A 23,689-nucleotide genomic window follows, 5' to 3' on the forward strand; every position below is an offset into this window, starting at 1 on the left:
TTTGTTCCACTAATCATTCCAAGTATTTGGTATCTCAAATATATTAAATTTGTAGATCTTGAACATGTAATTTGGGATAGTTTCCACATAATGTAGAGAATGGTTTGAACATTTTTAATTTTCAGAACTGCAATATGATTGGGATGATTATCCTGTCCTTTCATCTACTATTTGCATGCTTTGACAAAACTGCCTTTTTCTCTCCATGACTCAACTATGTTCAACTGTATGTAATCCAGAGATGGACCTCCTCCAAGGATCACTAGTCATCTGGGAGAAGAAAAGGAAATTTCTTGTAGTGTTATACAGTATTTCCCTGAAGAATCATCCTGTTCTGGTGGTAGTGAGAACTTTTCCTAATGTGGAAACTGATCTACACCGATCTTAACTTATATCAAGGGTGAGCAAAATGTAGCTCTCCAGGCGTGCGTAGACTTCAACTCATTATGTCCCTCACCATTTGCTACTTTGGCTAAGGCTGATAGGACCTGCAGCCCAGCATTCACACACATTCACTGCTGGTTTATATTGATTTACACTATGGGTCAGCCAACAGCATGGACTATATAATAAGATTCGACGTAGCTAGCATTTGTTGTTAGAGCTGTGGACATCTTTGCTATCACCTTCCTAGCCACTGAGCATGCATTCCAGCTAAGCCTACATTTTTATTATCCTTACTAAAAATCTTTGAAAGATGTGTTCAGTTCTTCTCTCCTAGTCACAACAAAGTAAACTTTCCTAATTTAAAACTTTAAAAAATAGCACAAACAACTCCCTTCATGGTTGTGTTTCTCAGATGAATTTCTTTCTCTAGCTCTTCCTTATTTATGCTCCATTTTCTTGGATCCTGGAAGCTGAGAAATATGTTTTGGATCCCCTGCAAGGTTTTCACTCCATCTTGCTGTCTTTCAAGATATTCACAAACTGAACATTGTGCTGTGTTGTCAACACCCTTATAACATTTTTTTTGCCAGGAACAAAGTCCTGCGTAAACATCTTCTGCCATGTGGCATTTAACATGTTTGCTTGCCAGTACTTTTGCCTGTTTCCTTGGTTATTAAGTGTTTTCTTTCAAGCAGTGCATTCCCTAGTCATTTTAAGACTTTTGCTTAAAAACTCTTGGTGTGAGAGAAACTGTGTGAACCAAGGTTTATAGAAAGATCACTCTCCTGGGAAGGCCCCTATTAAAATTCCTTAACAAACATGTTACTTATCAAAGATGCAATCCCAGTTAGTGAAGACATTTCCTTTTATCTCTTTTATAATGCTATATAGTCTTTTTAGGATCTAGAATGGTATTTGTCTGTTTTTGTAGAGCCAAAATGGTATATACTAAGAATATATGTCTTGTTTGAGTCTGGATTATTACATAGCAAAAGCAGCAGCACAAAGCAGCTGTATGAGAGGACACCAAAGGTTTGCTGAAGTAGGAAAAATATATTACAAATTCCATAGTTCATTCATGCAAACAATATCTTTCCCTTTTTAATTGGAACAGTCTTACCACACGTCTGCCAAAAGCTGGAGAGACCATACACGGCCATAGGTTTTTCACTGGATTTGGGGGGAAAGGTGCCAACCAGTGTGTGCAGGCTGCTCGACTTGGGGCTAAAACCTCAATGATCTGCAAGGTAAGCTTGGATTTGATATATTCAAATTTCACATCTGTTCCAAATATTCATACAGACTATACTCACATATGTTTTAACAACACACAACAAAACTAAATTAAGAACAGAGGATTGAGGTCAGCATTCTAGAAGTGCAACTTCAGCTGCCTCTTAAGAGGCTGAGCAGAAAAGGTGGTCTTTTCTTCATCTAAAAACAACAGTAGGGTGAATGTGGCTCATTTCTCTCAAGACCAAGTTCCACAGAATGAGTTCCACTGCTGCAAAAGATTATATATTTTTAAATAGTAGTACTTGAGATGGTGACAACTTAAAACAACAAACTCAGTCTGAATCCAGAGAAAACGTGATAGGCTCCCCGGGTCTGGGTAGTGAAATTTGTCCACCTGTCCTGAATGGGGTCACGTTCCCCCTGAAGGACTCAGTTCGCAGCTTGGGAGTGCTTCTGGACTCGTCGCTCCAATTGACATCTCAGGTGGATGCGACGGTCAGAAGCTCCTGTTATCAGCTTCGGCTGATACGCCAGCTGCGACCCTATCTGGGCCGGGGGGACCTGAAACGGTGGTACATGCTCTGGTAACCTCTCGATTGGATTTCTGTAATGTGCTCTACATGGGGCAACCCTTGTACCAAACCCAGAAGCTTCAGTTAGTGCAGAATATGGCAGCAAGATTGGTCGCTGGATGGTCCAGGACTGACCATATAACACCTGTTCTGCAAGATCTTCATTGGCTGCCCATTCGCTTCTGGGCACAATACAAGGTGTTGGTTATTACCTATAAAGCCCTAAATGGCTTGGGCCCAGGCTATTTGGAGGACCGCCTCTCCCCATATAATCCGCCCCGCACACTCAGGTCAGCCGGGAAGAACTTGTTAAGGGTTCCAACCGCGGGATATGCGTCAACCTCACAAAGGGCCTTCTCCATCTCGGCCCCTAAAATTTGGAACACCCTTCCCGATGAGCTCCGTTCCATCACTTCCCTGGATTGGTTCAAAAAGAAGCTTAAAAACTTTTTTTTCCACCAGGCTTTCCCCCATGTCCCTTGATACTATGTGGCTTCCCCCTATATGTACTGGCATCATGGATTAACAATTCAGCTGGCTTTGATTTGGGGTAATTGGTTTTATTTGTTTAATGTAATGTTTTAATATAGTGTTATTGCTATGTTTTTATTGAAATTTTTATTCTGTATTGTTGTTTTTATTGCATTTTCTGTACACCGCTTTGATCATCACGGAAAAGCAGTATAAAAATAATATTTTATTATATTATTATTAAATGTACAGTCATGCATTTATAGCTTTTCACAAAAGGGATATTAGTCAGTTTGCTCTAAGGTATACCCCAGGTTCTGACCATTTAGGACCAGCACTTTAGACTGAAGGCCCTTCAGCAGTACACAATTATAGCACTGTGATTAACTGCCATGGCAGCATCATAGGAAATCCTGAGATTTGCAGTGTATTTAGAATTATTTAAAAAGTACTCTGGGACCTCACCAAACTACAAATTCTAGGATTTTATAAGGGGCAGCCACAGCAGTTAAAATGGTGGAAGATCTGGAAACCATGCCTTATGAAGAGCGGCTTAGGGAGCTGGGTATGTTTAGCCTGCAGAAGAGACAGTTAAGAGATTATCACAGCCTTGTTTAAGTATGTGAAGGGGTAGCATATTGAGGATGCAGCAAGCTTATTTTCTGCTGCTCCAGAGACTACAACATGCAGCAATGGATTCAAGCTACAGAAAAAGAGATTCCACCTAAACATTAGGAAGAACCTCCCGACAGTAAGAGCTTTTTGATGTTGAAACATGTTGCCAGAGTAATGGATTCTCCTTCATTGGAGATTTTTAAACAGAGGCTGGATGGCCATCTGTTGGGGGTGCTATGATTATGTATTCCTGCATGGCAGAAGGTGAGAGTGGATAGCCTTTGTAGTTTCCTCCAACTCTATGATTCTATGAATCATATTGTTGTAACCCTGTAGTGTGGAAGTCTTAAAACTAACTGGCAAGTAGTTGAGCTATAGCAGTATTGCTATGATGAATTAGTGCAGAAGTGCTGCATTTATGACTAGCTTAACTTTCCAGACTTTTTTCCAGGGTAGCCCCTTGTATTGGTCAAATGACTCACAGGCTACCAAAACCTGCTAATCTGATGATAGTTAGGGCCATGTTTCCCAGAAGAGAATACAAAACTGGTAATAACAGTTTTCTCTTTAGTGTAAATCCAGACAGAGGAGCAATTCCAGACTGGAAACATGAACATTTAGGGTACTGTTGATCTTTCCCCTTTTCAAATTTAATAGGCTACCCAATGTCTTATCTGGTGGAACTTATCTTTTCCTGACTTTTCACAGTTTCAGAATGTACAAGATGAGAATCACATCATCTGAACTTAGGAAATACTTCATAAACTGAGGCCTGGCCATGTCAGATGATTATTAGTATTATTATTATTATTATTATTTCTATCTTCCCACCTCTCCCCATGGATCGAAGCAGGATCACAACAAGGTTAAAATCACAAAGTTAAAATTACAACAACATTAAAACCACAATAAAATAAAAACATAAAACCTAAAAAACATCAAATCTAAAAACAATAGCATCCATCAATCAAGGGGTCAGCTAGACTCGTTCCATACTAATGATCTTCATAGGAGGTCAGGAGGATAAGCACAGCGAAAGAGTTCTGTCTTTACCGCCTTCTTAAAGATTTCTAGAGATGTAATAAGGCGGGTCTCTTCTGAGAGTCCATTACAAAGTCTGGGGCCGCTATACTAAATGCCTTCAGGGAAGTAGAAACATGTTTGGATGATGGTATTTCCAACAAATTCTTCCCACTTGTTCTAAGAGTGTGGGTCAGATTATATAGGGAAATGCGTTCCCATAAGTAACCCGGACCCAAGTCATGTAGGGCTTTAAAGCTAATGACCAATACCTTGTACTGTGCCCGGAAGCTAATTGGGAGCCAGTGTAAATCTTTCAAGATAGGTGTTATATGGTCAAATCTCGAAGAGTTAGTGACCAGCCTGGCTGCTGCATTTTGCAGTAATTGAAGCTTCCGAACTTGATACAAGGGTAGCCCCATGTAGAGCGCATTGCAGAAATCGAGACGAGAGATTACCAGAGTGTGTACTACAGCTTCAAGGTCCTTTCGGTCGAGGTAGGGTCGCAGATGTAGCTTCATAGTCCCCCATCACTGCTAACAACTACTGGGAGTTACCCAAATGGCCATGCCCTCCTCCTCATGATACCATTATTCAGTTTTCCACCCATCGTACAGGTTTTCCCCTCATTCTAATAAATCATCTAAAGCAATATTACATTTTTCTTTAAATTAAGAGCGAGGACCCTTGGGTTCCTGGGCCAAATCTGACCCTGCTGGGACCTTAAACTAGTCCTTTGGATTGACCTAGATTGTTGTTATTTTTTCCACATTATCCCATCATTTTGTGGTTTCCCACTCTTGGTACAGACTTTTCTTGCAATTCTAAACATTGAACCACTTTTCCTAGGGCTTAGTCCTGGAATTATGAGCTTCAAGCTAAAATATGCTGGTATTTTTCATCTGAGCCTTTTGCCTTTGCCCACACCCATCCTTGGAATGTGGTTCCCAAGAAGCATTTTGAATCTGAATTCAGCCCTTGGGCTGAAAGTAGTTCCCTATCCTTACTTTAAATGATACTTGGAATGCATCTGTAAACACTACTGCATTTAAAAGCTGGGTTTTGACAGTCTAAGCTACATTTCAGTCTCCATTCTAGCTTAGGGAATCTGTTGTGTTAGTTGCCAAATTGGATTCCTGCACAATAGAAAGAATAAACAATTTCCCAAAATTATCCATAGAGTTTTGTTATGCATAATAGATGGTGTATAAAAATGCTTAGAAATATGTATTTACTATATATTTCATTTGGAGGTACAAAAACTATTTTTATTAATTAGAAATGGAAGGGGCAGATATCAAGCTTCCAAAGCTATTTACTTTTTTACCTCTAGATCCACCAATGGAAGTCAGGTACAAAATGCTGGCTGTAGGCAGAAATTTTCTTTGTATATGCTAAGGAACCCCAAGCCTCTGGGCACAAAGTTCAAACCAGGAGTGTAGATATGGGGGTGGAGGTGGAGGTGGGAGGCAGATTGGGGTATGGCTCCCAAATAAGAATCTCAGCCCCAGAAATTTCCCTTCTGTCCCCAAATTTCTAGCACTAGAGTAATTTAAAACATCAGTTCAGCCTTTACAAATACAGTTTAGACATCCAAAGAAAAGAGACAGGCAAAGGGCATATAAACACAACAAATATAAGGGTTCTGTGTGAACAATTTTCAATGTGTCACACTCTACAATGCTAGAAACTTGGGAACTAATTTTGCTTGGTATGGGGCAGAATTCTTATTTGGGGAAGGCAGTACCCTTATTTTGTTCCCTTCCTGGTAGCTGCACCCCTGGCTCAAACCAAGAATTTGTTTTCAGTATCAGAATTGAGCTGCCCTTTTCACTCATAAATCTACTCATAGTTCTCACACTTCCCACTGAAAGCTTTCTTCATTTCAACAGTATAATTTTCAGGAGTAGAGGAAGCTGAATGTAAAAGATCTAAAGTTGTTGATCTTTGTTTTTCAGGTTGGGAAAGATTCTTTTGGTAATGATTATATTGAAAACTTCAAGAAAAATGGAATTCCTACAGGTAGATGTTTTACATTTTAACTATATTCTCAGCTGTGACACCTGGTTGTAGCTTCCCCTTCCCTGGAGAATGTGGTAGCCTTTCAGCTGCAGGAAATAAGATGAATTGTTTAACCCAGTATTATCGACACCAGAAATGGAGACTTTGGCGCGTTACAGACCTCCCCTTTGGGGCGACCTGTAGGCACTGCTTTCCCCGGTGTATCGAGGCCTCAGCTGCCACAATGGTAGCCTCCAAGGCCCCGATTTGCCGCTTTCCAGGCCGCGAGGAAGCTGCAAAAGGCCGCTTCCCCACGGCCTGGAAAGGGGTGTCCTTGGGGCTTCAAGCCCCGAGGACACCCGATGGTGGCAGGGAGGAGGAGAAAGGGGCTGCTCGGCCCCTTTCTCCTCTGCGTCGTTGGGCGCAGACATCTAAAGGCTGCGCCCAGCGACACAAAGCTGGAAGGAGCTCCGAAATGGAGCTTCTTCCAGGGCCGCGGAAAGGGCGCACTAGGCGCCCTCGCGTGGCCCCACTACGTCACAACCGTGCCACCTCGTGACGTAGTCATGGCAGCGGCCGTGTGGAACGGCCGCCGCCATTTTGTGCGCACTCCACGCATGCTAGGGTTAAGGGTGTGCGGAAGCACTGCCGCTTCCTAATCCTAGCACACGCGGAGCGCGCACTTTTAGGCCCGTCTATAACGGGCCTATGTTCTTGGGCTGTAATTCTTATCATTGTTCTTCAAGATGTTATTGACCTACTACACCCATCACCTCTCACAATCAGTTGAAGTACCTTGGGTTGCAATCTAGCAATGTTGAGGTGGACAAACATTGCCTATATATGGTTAATATAGACTAGTAGCAACTGTCTGTAGAAATAATAATAATAATAATAATAATAATAATAATTTTTATTTATAGACCACTATTCCGCAATGATCATAGCGGTGTACAGTAAAATTGCAAAACAATACAAAAAATTGCAAGGCCTCTCTCCCCCTCAAGATGGTGGTTGGAGGAGGGCTCTTTGTCTTCCAGGCCAGGCCTCTCTCCCCCTCAAGATGGTGGTTGGAGGAGGGCTCTTTGTCTTCCAGGCCAGGCCTCTCTCCCCCTCAAGATGGTGGTTAGAGGAGGGCTTTTTAATTCCTGTCTGAGATCTGTTCTTGTGTGCATTTGAGTCGTTTCTGACTTATAGTCACCCTAAGGCAAATCTATGTTGGAAAGATTTGTTCAGAGAGGGTTTGCCACTGCCTTCCTTTACGGATGACAGACAGTGACTTAAGCAAGATCACCTTGTGCATTTCCGTGGCCAAGCAGGGATTCATACCATGGTCTCCCCAAGATCCAATTGACACTCAGATCACTACATCATGCTGGTTCTCCCTACTAGAGGGTTTAACCTGAGATCTCTTAATTCCACACATGTACCATGCCAATGAGCTATGGTTGCTGCACAAGGGCTCAAGGACGAATGACAGTGGCATGACACCAGCCATCCTCTTGAGTTCATATTTTATTTTATCTATATGAAAATCAGTATGGTAGACATCATATTAGTGTACTCTAGGTCCAGTGAAGTTTATGTCCATCAAGATTCCTGCCTATTTCAATACAGTTTTACCTTTTTTAAAAAAAAGCGTAGTCTTTTCAAACTGCAACTCAAGTAGCTTGCCTGAGAGTAACCACTGATGAACACAAGACTTTCATTTACTAGTAAATGTAGGTAGGACCAGGATATAGCCTTCATGTGTATATGAACTTTTGTAATTATGCATTTCTAAATATGAAGCTTAGAAAGTATGAGGTAGTGCAAATAAACTAATACTGAGGCTAGTTGCAGCTGGTCAGGGCTAGCTAGGTGGGAATTCTAAGAACTGCATTGAATAATACGCAGAAGCAGAAACAGCCACCTGTGTGGTCTCTTCCAAAGCTGTGTGGCCATGCTTATTTACAAGAAGTCCAAAGGGAATTCTGCTTGAGAAACTGGCAGAGGCTATATTTGCCTCCATAGGCTGTTCAACATTTCTATGCAAATCCCATTACTTTACAAGAAAGCAGACCTGCTGGGGCAAAGGAGGTAAAAAATTTCTCCATGGTGGTGAGAAAGAGGACAGTATATCCCTCCTTCTACTCTTATTTATTATTTACATTTTCTCCTGCCTTTCCTCCATTGAGCTTAAGGTGTGGTATATATAGCTCTCCTCATCCTCACATTATCATCACAACAACCATGTGATAACAAAACGATACATTTATCAGATTTTTGCAAAGGTATTCTGCCAGTGGTAAAGCCACCTTCATGCCTTATAAGATTTGCCTCACTTCTGCCTCTTGCTTTTTGTGTGCTTTGTTTTGTGATTGGTCGTTGAAAGGGCACTTCTAAAGGGAACTAGACAAATTCATAGTCTTTCTACAGCAGGGATAGGAACCTTATGGATCTCCATATATTGTTGGACTACAGCTCCTGTGGTAATTAACCATATACTTAGATCACTGGGGCTCATGGGACTTTGACTCCAGGAGGATCACAACAAATCTTGGAAAAGTTAGACTTTTTGAACTACAATTTCTGTTGTTTTCTTGCTGATTTAAAGGACCCACTTCACATGTGGCACGTTACCTGTATAGGCATAGAAAAATTACTATACCTATGTGCACCATAATCTGGTGTAAATGTTGTCTTCCCTACAAATACATGAATAAGAAGCATACTGAAACCTTCCTTCAAGTTTTTCTGGAGCAGAGAGTTAGCCATAATTAATTTTGAGCCTGCGTTTGCTCTCTTATGGCATTCTTTAGCAATTGTGTATGGCACTGCTACATGAAATATTTTCTAAAGGCTAGGGTGTTCACTCTAGTTTGCACTTATGCAAATTGCATCATTTGTTTATTTGTTTGCTGGAAGTACAGTATATGGCTGTATTGTTACTTTAATTTTCTTTATTCTAGATTTTGTAGGCCAGGTGGAGGATGCTGCGACTGGAGCTGCTTCAATTGTGGTCAACAGAGAAGGTACTGAATTTTATCTGTCACCAATTTTCATATGGATCTATTGCATTTTAAGACCTGTGTTCCTTCTCAGTCTATTGTCCAAGTCCTCACTGGAACTCTAATATTATATTATATTTATTTATTTATTTATTCATTCATTCATTTATTCATTCATTCATTCCCCGCTCTTCAGCCAAAAGGCTATCAGAGCGGCTTACAAATTATTAATTAGACATTTCCCTGACCTCAGGCTTACAATCTAAAAAGACAAGACACAAAAGGAGAAGGGAAGGGTAGTGGGAAAGGGGGAAAGTCCAACAGATCTTCTCTCCCTCTGAGGCCTGGACTATGGCAGATGGACTGGAGCAAGGAACCTACTTCCTACTGTCGCTAGGCCCAATGGAGCTTGCCTGCCCTTCTCTCCCTCTGGATAATGGTGGATAGAGGGAGGGCCCTTCTTCTTTTTGTGCAAGGACTGATGGAGCTGGCTTGCCTTTCTCTCCCTCTGGATGATGGTGGATGGAGGGAGGGCTCGTCTTCTTTCAGGCAAGGCCCGATGGAGCTACACACACCCCTTCTTATAGTCCTATATTGTTAAATTGCACATGAACTGGACAGTTTCAAATGGAGAATGACTTCAAATAGAGGACATTTCCCTGTAAGTGAGGATTTTTGTGGCCAATCTGTGTTTTTAATGTTCAGTGAAAACGACAGTTCCTATCATACTAGCACAGTAAAATCTCACCTTCCCCAACCCCCAAAAAGAAACCCAGGAGACCTATTAAAGTGCTCTGAATACTGCAGTGTTGCTACAGTAGTTAGTACAAAGCTATTCTTCCCATTTCCAATCCATCCTTTTTAAAGAATGTTTACTGTCATCTCAGGTTTATATTTAGACTGTTGCAAAATTGGTGACTATAAATCCTACACTTCTTTTTAAATTCTTTTTTCCTGCAAAGCTTCATAGAAAGATTTTGTAACATTTACATCTCTTAGAAAAAGACACTTAAAACAGTCCAGTTAAAAAGAAAACTGGTAATGGATTTAATACACCGACAGCACCAGAAATGATCTGATCTTGGAAAGTAAGCAGGGCCAGACCCAGTTAGTGTTTGGATAGGGGACTGCTATGGAATATCCTGTGCTGTAGGCTATATTTCAGAGGAGGGCAATCCCAAACCATCTCTGAGTATTCCTTGCCTAAGAAAATCTTATGAAATTCATGGGGTTACCGTAAGTCTATAGGTGACTTAAAGGTACCTATATACAAACAAAAAAATCCAATGCAATCTTATCATGGTTCCCAAGAAGAAGGAAGGAAGTTCCAGAGTGTTCACTGAGTTATTCCAAGCTTAGTGTGCATAGGATTCCAGTTTCAAAGGTATGGGAAACTGAATTAAAATTAAACTAAGATCAGTGGCAACCTGTTTATATTGTAGCTGATCCATCTCGAACCAGGGGCCAGCCTGGTATGTTCCTGTCATCATAGTCCAGTATGCCTGGTAAACATGCTTGGCTGGAGATGATGGGAGCTGTATTCCAAACATGTTTAGAGAGTGCCAGTTTGGGGAAGGCTGTGCTGTTTCAATGTACTAATTCTGAAAAGCACAGCATGAAGGAGGATGGATCATAGCGAAGTTTGTGTTAGAGCCATTGCTTTGTCAGAACTCAGAAATGCTACCTTTTGGACTATAGTTCTCAGTAGCCTTCATAACCATGCTGGATGTAGGATTCTGGGAACTGTAATCCCCAAAAGGAAGTATCCCAAACTGCAAGCATGGTCTGAGTGGTGGACTACCTCTGGAGATCAGGGTTCAATTCTCCGCTGGGGCATTAAAAAAAACAACTCTGGATAACCTTGGCTGATTTAAAAAACAACAACAACAGGCAAACCTTTAATAGGTTTGCCTTAGGGTCACCATAAGTCAAAACTGACTTGAGGCACACAACAACAACAATGCATTGTATGTGTTAAAAGCCAAGTTGTGTTTCTGACATAGTGTGAGGATCTTAGATAATCTGACAAAAAAGTTCTTCTTCATGAGCCCTGGAGGAAATGCTTCTACAATGTTTTGGGTAGGCTTGTTAGTGTTAAGCAAGCCCTGGCAACATTAACAGGACTACAGAATCTTTCCGATCCTCTTCCTTGAATTGTTTCTCCCTGTAAATGCTCTCTGCAGTTTTTCACATGATTCAACTATTAGTTCTCTTGTAGAGTGTGCCTTACTGGTTAAACATCATACAAAAACATCCACTACCCTCACCCCCATCCCAGTTTTAAGGAGAGAGAAATGAGTGGCTGACCCACAGGTCACCTCTTAACTTTGATCACATTTTGTAACTCTCTTTTCTCTGAGAGCTGCTTTTATTAAGTACAAGCAAGGGTTAATAAGCAAAGTAGCAGGCGTATCTACATCAGTTAAGCGGTACAGATAGGCTGACCTTGCTTACAATTTATTGCTTAAAACCAGGGGTGGAGCTCCATTTCCCCATGCCTGTTTCCACATGAAATGTATCAAAGATCAGCAGATGGATGGGATTTGGTGCGTCCCTAGAATGGATGAAAGGCTCTTTCTACAATGCAGTGGCTCTTTCCTATTTCTAATTATTTTCTGTTTTCCTTTGTAAATAATCTGTTTGCTTCCACACGGGAAGGAATTAAAGGGATGCTGTAGCCTGAACAATCAGTGTTTCAGATTCCTTTTTTACTGCCTTAACTCTGGCTGGGATTTTAAACACTCCTCCCTAAACCCCAAATCCTAGGATTTCATAGCGTGTTACCATGGTGGTTAAAGTGAAATCATAGTGCTGTAATTGTGCAGTGTGCAAGGGCACCAAACCTGCTATTTTCAGTCCAAAAATGTTTATTGAGGTCTTGTTATTTCATTACCTCTTCATCCTAGGACCTAGGTTCTTGTACTTTCTTAAGATTTGTCTATCTGGTATCAGAATTGAATAGACTTATACAGAAGCTGGACTCCCATTGAGAATTATGTTTCCTTTGTTGCTAGTAGTGGGTACTGTTCAGGAGCATTGGAAATGGTGGCTGGGGAGCAAGAAAGCTTATTGAGCAACTCTGTTAGCAAAAAACAAAGAATGTCTCAATCAGAGTTTTGCAACCAGGGTTTCATGGTATTCTTGCGTTCTGCAAGAGGTTACTAAGGGCTCGACACAAGAGTGTTTCAGAAAAACATATTTTGAGCTATAAATATAATAATTTTTATGCAAGGGTTTCCTGAGACCTGAAAATTACTTCAAGGGTTCCTCCAAGGTAAAAAAAAATTGAGAAAGACTGGTCTAGATGATAGTACTGTAGCCTGATAATGTACATGGATGTCAATAGCCTGGCTTCCTTGGGATGCTGCAAGACTCCAGTGCCTTGGCTGGGCCCATAACTATACTCACACTTGCCCTGGGAAGGTTGTGTTTCTGGGACTTGTGTCTGAGACCTCCTGATGTATTCATTTGCCATAATACCTTTGATGTAGCATGGTTCTGGGTCTTGTGGGTCAGCTTGGTGTAGCGATATTACAATGTTACTACTGCTTGCTGTTACTGGGGGATAAGATGGGGCCTCTGAGCACAAGTCTGCTTCAGCTTAACTGTATTTTTGCCATTCATTAATCATTACACAAAAAATGAAGTCATACATTTTTCCATGCTTGCAAACGCTGGAGTACAAAAGTCTTAAGTGTACCTTGATACCAGCAAGAGCTATTCGTGTCTGTCTGTGTATAATTTACATTAAGGAAGTGACAAGTGAGATTAAAGAAAAATATGCCAAACACATACTTTGACTTTGAAGGGGAAATGAAAAAATGTTACCTGGATCTAGTGCTAGTGCTATGCTAGCTTAATAAACTTGGCAGCTGTTGCAAATTCACAGGATGCAATGAGGCTGTTAAGTACAGAGGAGCTCCCATACAGCACTACATTCACAACTCAATGACCTTGGGTGTTTGAACAATGTCACTTAGCAAGCTGTTATTTTGTGTTCCCTACACAAAGAATAATTTAGAAAATAGTAGATAGATTCCCACCATTTCTGCTACAGCTGTAGAGAACAGACATACCAAGCATGGTCTCTGTTGTCCAGTAGCTAAACCTTGCTGTTCCAGATTTGAACGATGCTTACAAATTAAGCCATCTTATCTCTTGCTCCAGGTCATAGTTTGGAAATTTCCACATCACCACAATATATATTTCCAAAGTCACTCAGGATATATCCAAGTTGCAAAGTTTCTGTTAGACATCCAGTGATTTTATAGTTATAGCTTTAGTCCTATGCAAATTTTCTGTTGAATAGTGAGCTTTAACTGTGGTTGACATGTATTGGATCAGAAAAATAATGTATGAGGATTCTCCAGCAATAGAGAATTTGACTTTTGGCCAAGGGATAGTCTGTGCATCTGATAAAATAGATCCTCCTATAAGTGTTCTATACTTACAAGATGTCACATATAAATTATGCAGCTGTCAAATTTATAAAACTGAGTGATGCTCACAGAGTGAAAAAGGAAAGGTTGTTTTTCCCTACAAAATACTAGAACTTATAGTTGCTCAATGAAATTGGTTGGAAATAGGTTCATAATAGAACAAAGGAAATACTTTTTTATGCCCATTCTATGGCATGAGATGTAATTGGTGACCACTGTTTTAGATTATTAATCTTTCAATTGCCATGGCAGCTGAAAATGAAACCATGTTGAGAAATAGTGTGTCCCAGCTTGGAAGATGCTGAGTACAAACACCACAGTATCTCTGTCTTTTAGAGGTGCATCTCTTGAAGAATACAGCTTGTCTAGATAGAAATTTGGTGTGTTTTAACCTATCATTTCCTTTGAAGTTTGTGGAAAACAAGCACAGAAGATAGCATCTGCTTCAGACCTAGGAAACCTTTGGTCCTCCAGATGTTGCTAGACTCCAATTCCCAACAGTTCCTGCCAGCATTACCAGTGGTAAGAAATGATGGTAGTAGTTGTTCATCAGCATTTGGAGGGCTACTGGTTTCCCAGCCCTGATCACTTCCTTTCTCAGGGTAATATTTCAGTAATGCTCTGTATCAGCCTATCAAATATAATTAGCTTCATCCCATAGAAGCTTTCAGGAAGCTGTGCAGTAGGTGCAACCCAGAGGCTGGTATGTTTGTGTTGGTCAGGTTCCTTTCACTGAATATGTCAATGAGAGTGGGGTGGGGAGAAAAAGCTGTTGGCTTTAACCAAAATAAGCTTTAACGTGGGTATTAGTGTGTTGTTTTCAGTACACTAATTGTTTGGAGAGCTTGAATTCCTCTCTGTGAGCTCATTATATTATTCTATTTGGGGCAGACACATCTTGCACACAAAGTGCTTTGAAAAGTCATTCAAGAAAAATACTGTGTTCATAAAACATCACTCTTTGTAGACTAAGCCAATCCACATTCAGGTAGCTATTAATGATTTACAAGTTCTGACACTAGCATTTGGCAGAGGCTACTAGATGAAGAAATCATTCTTCAGTTTTTAGCAATTGTTCACTGAATGCTGTCAAGAATGGCAGTTTCTCCAGATGCCTCTATCTATCTGAAATAAATAAACTTAAGCTGGAGTGCTATGAGGCCACTGACAGCAGTGTGCTGGTGTGCCATCTCACACTGCTGGAGCACAGAAAATTGTCTCCTTCAAGGAGTTCACGCCTATGGTTGACCAGGAGCAAACAAATGGAAACACATTGGCACCATTGTTGCTTCAGCAACTGCACCAACAGCTCAACCTCACTGATTGTCCCAATCAGAGCATAGTCGTACTAATACAGAAGCACCACTTAGGTGCATTCTAGTGGAGACAAACCTTAGCAACATCCTCTAAAGGCAGCAGTTACTCAAAACCAGATGGACACTGATAAGGAGAAATGGCAGACACAGGATAGTGTTAGGGATGCAGTGTTGAAGCCCCATAATTCTGGAGTTCTTCAAGCATGTAATCATACAAGAAATTTGTATCCTTCCATGCTTAGGAGGTATTATATGATTTACTCAGAGCTGAGAAGTGTTATTTTTTGAACTGCAAATCTAGTCCCAAAGTAACTTTTCCACACTTTGGAACACTTCAGTTACATTAAACTTTAGTCAGACTAACTAAGAGTGCAGTATTCAGTTCAGGACACCACAATTAAAATGGATATTAAGCTAGAACATGTCCACATGAAGGAGACCAAGATATTATTAAATTGATTTTACTTATTTATTTTACTGCCCCTCAGCCATGTCATGGCCTCATGAGGAGATGGTATAGGACCTGATAACTCAAGTTCTATGAGGAACAGTTAGTGAAGCTGGATATGTTTAAACTTGGGAAGAGAGGGCTGTGAGCTATTATGGTAGCCATCTTTCAGTATTTGAAGAGCTGTCATGTGGGAGATGGAGCAAGTTTGTTTTCTGGAACTCCAAAAAAGAGAACATGATCCAGTGGATCAAAATTGCAAGAGAGACAACTAAACATTAGGATGAACTTTCTAGTGGTTAGAGCTGTTCAACAGTGGAACAGTTAGTCTTTGTCAACTTTCCTTTGTTGGAGATTTTTGAACAGAGCTTGGGTGGTCCAATCTCAGGGATGCTTTATGGATTCCAGAAATGGAAGGCGGTTGGACCGATGGCTCTTGCAATTTATTCCAAGCCTATGGTTCTATATGCAGTCTCTTCTTTGCAAAACAATGGACACATGTAGTCCTCCCTCTGTTGCTGGACGATAACTCCCACAGTTTTTTGTGGGTTTTTCAGGCTATGTGGCCATGTTCTAGAAGAGTTTCTTCCTGACTTTTCACCAGCATCTGCAGCTGGCATCTTCAGATATAACTCCCACAGCTGTACATCTCTAGCCATCCTAGACTGTGGTGAAGAATGATGGGAGTCCAGTAACACCTGGAGAACTGCATGTTCCCAGTTCCTCCATGTATAAATTTACTTCATGGTATTAAGAAGCATGGGAGCAAATGTCTTCTTTGTTTTAAGTATGCTTGTGGTTTCATGTTTCATTACTTCAATTTTATTTCTGTGTTCCTGTATGGCAGGGAGTTGGAGTGGATGGCCCTTGTGGGTCTCTTCCAGCTCTATAATTCTGTTATTCTATTCCTGCCCAAAGTAATGTCAGGATATATGCCACCATAAATTATACACATCAATATTTTCTCCTGAGATTATGACCCATCATTTAGTAACAGAATGGTTTGGGGGAAGGTATTCATTGTGATAAATGAAACCTCTTACTAAAAACAGCAGTCCTTTGTCAAGATCTCCCCTGCTTTTTTATTATAAAGTAAAACTCGCCTATGTTTCAGTGTCATTGTACTGTATGTTTCCTCCTTGCTGCTCCAAATTGTTGATTGTAGTAGATAGCAGTGCAGAAAGATATGTTGTTGATGTCCTAAAACTGCAAGTAAAGATTTTATTGTTTTCCAAAAACATTACCGTAATAGGTACCTTGGGGTTTAAGTTTATGGAAGCATGTTTCCTTTCCCGTCTCTGAGCACAAATGCATCTACTGTCTACTTACTCTATTTTGAAATCTAGTTTGAAACAATATTTTGAAAGTGATTCCAAAATAATTAGTTGGGACTATCAATATGAGAGGTTTGGGGGCAAGTTGCTACAGTAACTAAGGTACACAACTGTCAAGGTTTAGGGGCCACAACAACAACAATAAAAATATTAATGTATATCATGCCTTTTCACCAAAATTAGGGTCCAGGGTAGCTTACAAAAGTTAAACCAAATAGAAGTAAATATAGTTACTAAAAGAGAGTTTAAAATGTATATGAATGAACTATTAAAATACAACAAGTTTACTTCTCTTGGATTGTCAATGTCTGCCTCCATGTAGCAGGGCCTCACTCTCCATGGTTTTTAAAAAACTTTTATTTTACTTAAAGTGTAATTTCACTATAATTCTGACCCCTAAACTATTTTGAGCTCATGAGAGAGCTTGTTCTTTCCAACTAGAAAGTAAATCAGAAGTTGTCCTCACTAGAAGACATTTTTAGTTACTGTATTTTTGTTTCAATTGGGCTGTCTCATAAAGCTCACATTAACTGCACCTACAACACAAATTAAGAGCTGAGAAGGCTGAAGTACAAAGGATTATTATTCTGACTGACTAGTAAGATACCATGATTTCTGTGCAAACCAGCTACCTGAAATCCTTGCATAAATGTTCAAAACTCCACAGCGATTACTGGCAGACTGTATGGCCCTGAGTGCTCCTTACCTGTAGTGGCCATTGCATACACTCCGTAAGCCCCTTCCACAGTGTGTTGGAAGGGAACACCTAGCCATTTGGATATAGCCAGGCATAACATTTACATCCTTATGGGCCATGGTGAGGGCCATCAGAGCAGATGCAGTAGTGGTGGCAGGTAAGGGATGCACAGTGGGGGTCAATCCACGGTGCAGTGGTGGGTGGACCTGTGAATACCCACCTATTGCCACATGGGCCCAGAGACTGACCTGGGTGGAAATCGCTGGCAGGATACCACAGGGCTGGCCCATGGTATTCTGCCCATCTGTTTAGGTCCCTACTATCAGGTTTGCACTAGTGCTCTCTCTGATGATGGAGTGGTTATTGAAAACAGCTCTCTGCTTAGCAATAAATGATGATAAAGTAAGAAAGGCTATTGTGGAGATTCAGGTTTGTTAAGGGAGGCTGTAAATTTGATGAGAATTGAACAAAATATTCAAGATGGAAAGAACTTAAGCTTTCAAAAAATGACAGTTTTATCCACCACAGCCCAGAGATTTAAGTGCTTAATAATTAAAAGTCTGACTTTTCAACCTTGTGATGTTCAGTTAGTTTCCACCTCTTTTTTTTTTTTTTTTAGAGTATAGGATACTCAGTACATATTTCATTTTAATAACCTTAAAATTCCAACTTTTTTTCAGGGCAAAACTTCATTGTCATTGTTGCAGGAGCAAATTTACTTTTAAATTCTGATGACTTGAAGAGAGCTGCTCATGTCATCTCTAAAGCCAAAGTGTTGGTCTGCCAACTTGAAGTCAGCCCAGGAATTTCTCTAGAAGCCCTGAAAATGGCTCATTCCAGTGGAGGTAAAATAATCATATGGCTTAATTATTTCTTCACTCCTTCCATTTCTTAAACATCTTTTTTTTTATCACAGTGAGGCTTAAAAGCTCTTTGTAACACACAGAGTGTTGCAGTTAAAGGTAACTGGAATTCAGCAGCTGCGGAGCCAGTGTAGCTTTGGACATCCAACATACTTCATGGACGGCATCTCAGGATTGGACTGACATGGCAGTCCATCTCTCCATCTCTCTTCCTTGAACCCTTTGTGCCACCAGCATCCTCCCCCTCCAATAAAAAAAAAACCAAACAGCTATTGATTTTCTGGGGGACGGCACAGGAGGCTGCAGTGTGGAAATGGCCTCCCTTCTGTTTCTCTTGATGGAAACAGTACTGTCAGCAGGATTCCTGTCAGATTCTGATCTCACCTCTGATTCCACTGGACTAGCTTGTATTTAGTCACTGTTCTCCAAAGCATTTGGAAAAACTGCTTGAGATGGCTACTGCCTTAAATCCCTGTTATGAGCTTCTTGGAAACATCTGGCTGGCCAGTGTGGGAACGTCACACTAGATTAGATTGACTCTGGGTCTAATCTGACTGAGGGATTATTCCCACTTGGGGTATAATCTGCGTTCCTATCTGGCTCCACCCCACTTTCTGAAGTGATTCCAGTCGGTCCCCCATTCTCACTATGAAAAGGCACCTTTGTGGAATCACTTTTTTAGCTGGGAACGCTTGTTCCCATTAGATGGAGCCAGGGAAGGCAGCAGCCCTTCATCTGGTCACCCCCCGCTCCTCCAATCCCTTCAGAAGGCTGTGGTCCACTGGACCCCCCTCTCTCCTCCTTTCTCTTTTCCTCCCCTCCCCTCCCCCCCTCTCTCCCTCCCTCCCCCCCCCTCTTTTCTTCCTGCTGCTGCCACTTTGCCCAGGGCTGACAGGGCTTCCGGCGCTGTTGCTATGCTGCCGCCGCTTGCTTCACACTGCGCCAACTAGCCCCAATCTAGTGGCGGCAGTGCGGCAGCAACACCACAAGTCCCGTCAGCCCTGGGCAAAGCAGTGGAGGCAGAGAGGAAAAGGTAAGGAAAGCAGGAATGGAACAAGGCAAGGCCTGGGAATGGGAGGAGGAGGAGGAGGAAGCCAAGAGACAATCTTAAAAAAAAAAAAGACATAATCAAAAAAATCAATCTTGCTAAAGGAAGTAGTTGCTTTAGCAATATATTGATTTTTTGATTATTTCTATTTTTTATAAAAAGAATTGATTCTGATCTGTTGTTCCCACTTATTGGGCATGCTTCAGAATCGATTCTTCCCCCCAAAAAACCCCACTGCCAATGTAGTGTCAGGAAGCCCTGGGTTATTTGGGTTTGCCCCACTTCTTTTCTCCTGGAATCGATCCAATGAGGATCGAAAGCGGTTTCAAATGGGAAAGAAGGTTGTTTGCCCTGAAACCTACTTCGCAGCAAACTCCAGTGGAAATGACCCCAGAGTGCTTGTTATTTTGGTGTGCATGGAAAATGGTGACAACAATCACATGCTTTTTTACACACACCAACATAAGAAGCACTCTGTCAGATTAGACCCAGAGTCAATCTAGTTTAGTGTGATGAACCCTCACTAGTCAGCCAGATGCTTCCAGGAAGCTCATAGCAGGGATTTAAGGCAGTAGCCATCTCAGGCAGTTTTTCCAAATGCTTTGGTAAGCTAGTGTTTTGGACTACTACTTCTAGAATTCCTCCACCCAGCAGAGCCCTTGGCCATGCTAGCTGCAGGATTCTTTGGGTAGTAATCCCAAAAAGGAGCTTTTTGGGGTACTGGTTTGTACCCAGGAGCTCATATTCAAAGGCATGTTGCCAGTATTGTTCTGGCCCTGGAAGTGGATCTATGTCTGTCTCTGCATTTGACATTTTTATTCTGCCTTTTTTAAAGTTGCTCAGAGTAACAATCTGCTTTATTCTTATCCTCACAAGTTTACACTGAAAAACAATGACTGTAGCCCAATGTCATCCTGACATGGCCGCATAAAATTTGGAATCTCCAAGACTGAAGTCCAGTGTTTTATCCCTTCCATCATGGGAGGGGAACATACATATTCCTCCTGATGTTGCTGAACCATATCTCCCATCAGCTCTAACCAGCCTAGCCAGCATTGAGGAATGAAGGGAGCTGCACTATTGAGGAATGAAGAGAAGGCCATATGTTCCCTGTCTTTGTACTACATCATACCAGCTCTCATATGTGCTAATACAGTTGGCCTTCCATATCCAGGAATTCCTTATCCACTGATGCAACCATCCACAACTTGAAAATATTTTTTAAATGGATAAATTCCCTAAAAAACAAATCTCAGTTTTGCCATTTTATATAAGAATCACCGTTTTACTATGGAATTGTATTTAATGGAATTAACTATGGCTGGAGCACAGCAACCCCATGCATCCGATGAAGTGGGTTCTAGTCCTGCACGCTTAGCACATAATAAATGTGTACCAAAAGTCTTAAAGATGGTCCAATATCTTTTGCTCTCCTATGGAATGGGATGGAATGTAAGGGGAATGTTTACAGTATAGCTGCTTCAAAAATCCCATGGGTTGAGTATAAAACATCTGCAAGAGACTGCTTCATTGAAAGACAGGAACAGGGGTTGAAAGTTTACCTTTATGGACTACAACTCCCAGAACCACCTGCTGCCCAGCTGTCATGACTAGTGTAACATTTCTAAGTTCTGTGTTTATAAGCTATAACAGGTGCACAGTTGTGGAAGGTGTGGGAGCCAGCTTTTGACTCTGTACCTCACTGGCAAACTGCATGAGCATTCCAAAGGCTTCGGAACCTCTATTGGGGAAAAAATTATCTCTGATTTATTTATTTATTTATTTATTTATTTATTTGCCCACTTCTCCTCCCAAATAGCTGAAATCTTTTTGCAAAATGAAGTGAGTTTGCTAGCATACTGAAGTGGTTATACCATTTGGACTATGATTCTAGAGACCAGGGATGGAATCTCCACTCAGCCATTCAAACTCATTGGGTAACCTTGGGCAAGTCACATCATCTCAGCCTCAACAGGCAAAAAGGCAAATCCTTTCTGAAGAAAGCATGCCAAGAAAACCCTGTGGTAGGTTTATAAGTTGTAAATTACTTGAAGGCACATTGTAACAGCAACATTACTCCCCCAACCCTCCATATATCATAAAAACCTATCAGAACTTCTCCCCTCTCTCCCTGCAAAATCAGTGGAAATTAAAACAGGAAGAGAGCAATGCCACTTCTAGATTTGAGTTTGGCTGATTTTTAGCTATTTTGTGTGGTGGGGAGAGATGTAGCAATATTTTCAGATATGTGAGGGGTCTAAGGGCTGAGGGAACAAAACCACTGCATTTTGCAGAGGTGTTAAGGGATTTGGGGGGGGGGGGGGGGTAGTAGTAAAAATCATCAGGATTTTCTTTTATTTTTTGGAGGTCTAGGACTTTGGGGGAGTTTCAGGGGCTACATCCCACAGGCCATATTTTGCATCCCACAGGCCAGATTTTGCCCGCCCTCTATAGAGATCCATCCTGTAACAGATCTCTGCCCACCTGTGACATAAATAACATGCAAAACATGTTGAACCACCTTGTAACATTAAATCTCCACAAATACTTTGCTAACACTGCAAATTCTTAAACATCCTCCCAGCTGGAGTGTATTAGTGGCAGTTCTCTTCCTTTTAATCTGCAGACTCCTCATGTTTAATGCAGCAGTTTATGTTAGGAAGTACACTAGACTGTTTGTGTTGAACAGATGAATGCCACACTCAAAAGAAAGAGGAAACAGAAGAAACGGAAGTTCTTGGTCATAAGCCCTCTTGTTCCCATTCACTTGTGTCAGATTGGCAGTGCTGTACTTGTTGATGTGTCATTATCCTACTAGTAGTTATAAAAGGGGACCTGTGGCACCTTTTCCACATGTCTAGGACTACTAACCTTTGTTTTGACTGGTATTGTGATAAGTTGGGTCATCCAGTCCAGTGCACCAAACTGATTGTAGCCCTTTGCCTTGACCACTGGCTTATTATGGCCTGTAGTTTCTTAACAGAGTTGAAAGCATCATCAACCGATATGCGATAATTAGCCATATTTAAGACATTTGGTAGGATGGAAGCTGTTAAAGTTAAATCATTCTCCATGTATTTTAATGGCTGTGAATTTAAACCAGCTTTCTCCAAGCTGATGCCTTCCAATTGCTTTACCCGTCAGCCACATCCAACATGACCAATGTCCAGGGATGGTGAAGGTTGTACTCTAAAACATCTGAAGGCCCCCAGATCAGGAGAGACTGAGTTAAACTCTCCATAATCAAGGAGTGATACCTTGGATTTTGAAGAAATGATGGAATGGAAAATGTGGGAAGAGTTGTATCCTGCCTGGATAGCCCCACTTCCCAAAAGTCTTTTGGGGCCTGGACAGCCCCACATCCCAATAGCCTTTGCCTGTCATTCCATTACCTTTGTATCATGAGGTGGTCCTGCCGGTATCATATTCTAGAGGCCATGGACTCCAGCCATGGAGGGACAGATCGTCCACACACACAGCAAGAAGCAAGTTTTTAAAACAGCCTTTAACCAGAAGAAACTTCTGTCAATTAAGATAGGGCTGACCACCCCTGACTGAGCTCCATCCCTATTTAATCATCAGCCTATGGTTCCATTTTTTCCTGTCTCTCCACTCTGAGCTGTCTAGTAACTTGTTTAGGACTTGCTTCCTGGACTTCAGCTGCCATCTGATTGTGATAACTACCTGTAATAGACTGGTATCATCAAATATCCACATTTGACTTTGCACTTACAATCTTTGGACTAGTTTTATGATTTGATAAAATTAATCAACAAATACAAAGGAAAAAGAAGAGGTAGAGTGAAAATGTGAAGAAGTGCCATTATTTGTTGTTGTTTTTAACCAGTAGTAGATTGACATATTCATGACTGCCCTATCCTATATTTACTGAGATTACAGTGTCACCTTAGATTCCAAATCAGATCCTTGAACTTGACACCTGCCCCTCTGTAATTAATTACTCTGTAAAAATAATTTGTCAAGTTCTAAGCATGTAAATAAGGTTTTTGGAGCCAAGTAGCAGACACACAGGCTACGATACTATAAACTCATTGTCAGTGGGCATCATATCAGCCTAATTACTGAATACAGTCATGGCAAGTAACCATGGAAGTGCAGCAGGGCAGCTGCTCAGTCTAAGATCATCCTCCCATAAAGAACTGCCACCAAGTTTGTCATGCCTTTGCTGCCTATTTCCAGTTTCAAAACTTTAGTTCCATCTACTTAAATTACTGTAACAATAATAGCATGC

The 23,689-nt window shown here is 41.2% G+C and overlaps 1 protein-coding gene across 5 annotated transcripts in view; it reads left to right on the plus strand.

Annotated features, from left to right (window-relative positions):
- RBKS (ribokinase) overlaps positions 1-23,689 on the plus strand; it is an 88,515-nt gene that overhangs the window by 16,566 nt on the left and 48,260 nt on the right. For 4 of the 5 annotated variants that reach the window (XM_089528358.1, XM_089528361.1, XM_089528359.1 and 1 more), the window contains exons 2-5: positions 1,502-1,634; positions 6,260-6,323; positions 9,254-9,316; positions 18,207-18,371. In XM_089528358.1, coding sequence (XP_089384484.1) covers positions 1,502-1,634; positions 6,260-6,323; positions 9,254-9,316; positions 18,207-18,371 — 425 coding nt within the window. Of the gene's footprint in view, positions 1-239; positions 401-1,501; positions 1,635-6,259; positions 6,324-9,253; positions 9,317-18,206; positions 18,372-23,689 lie in introns of all 5 variants that reach the window. The other variant, XM_089528360.1, reaches the window with a different exon arrangement.

This window comes from Sceloporus occidentalis, unplaced genomic scaffold (assembly GCF_023333645.1).
Source record: "Sceloporus occidentalis isolate IW3139 unplaced genomic scaffold, rSceOcc1.0.p SCAF_6, whole genome shotgun sequence".
In the NCBI taxonomy this organism is placed as follows: Eukaryota; Metazoa; Chordata; class Lepidosauria; order Squamata; family Phrynosomatidae; genus Sceloporus; species Sceloporus occidentalis.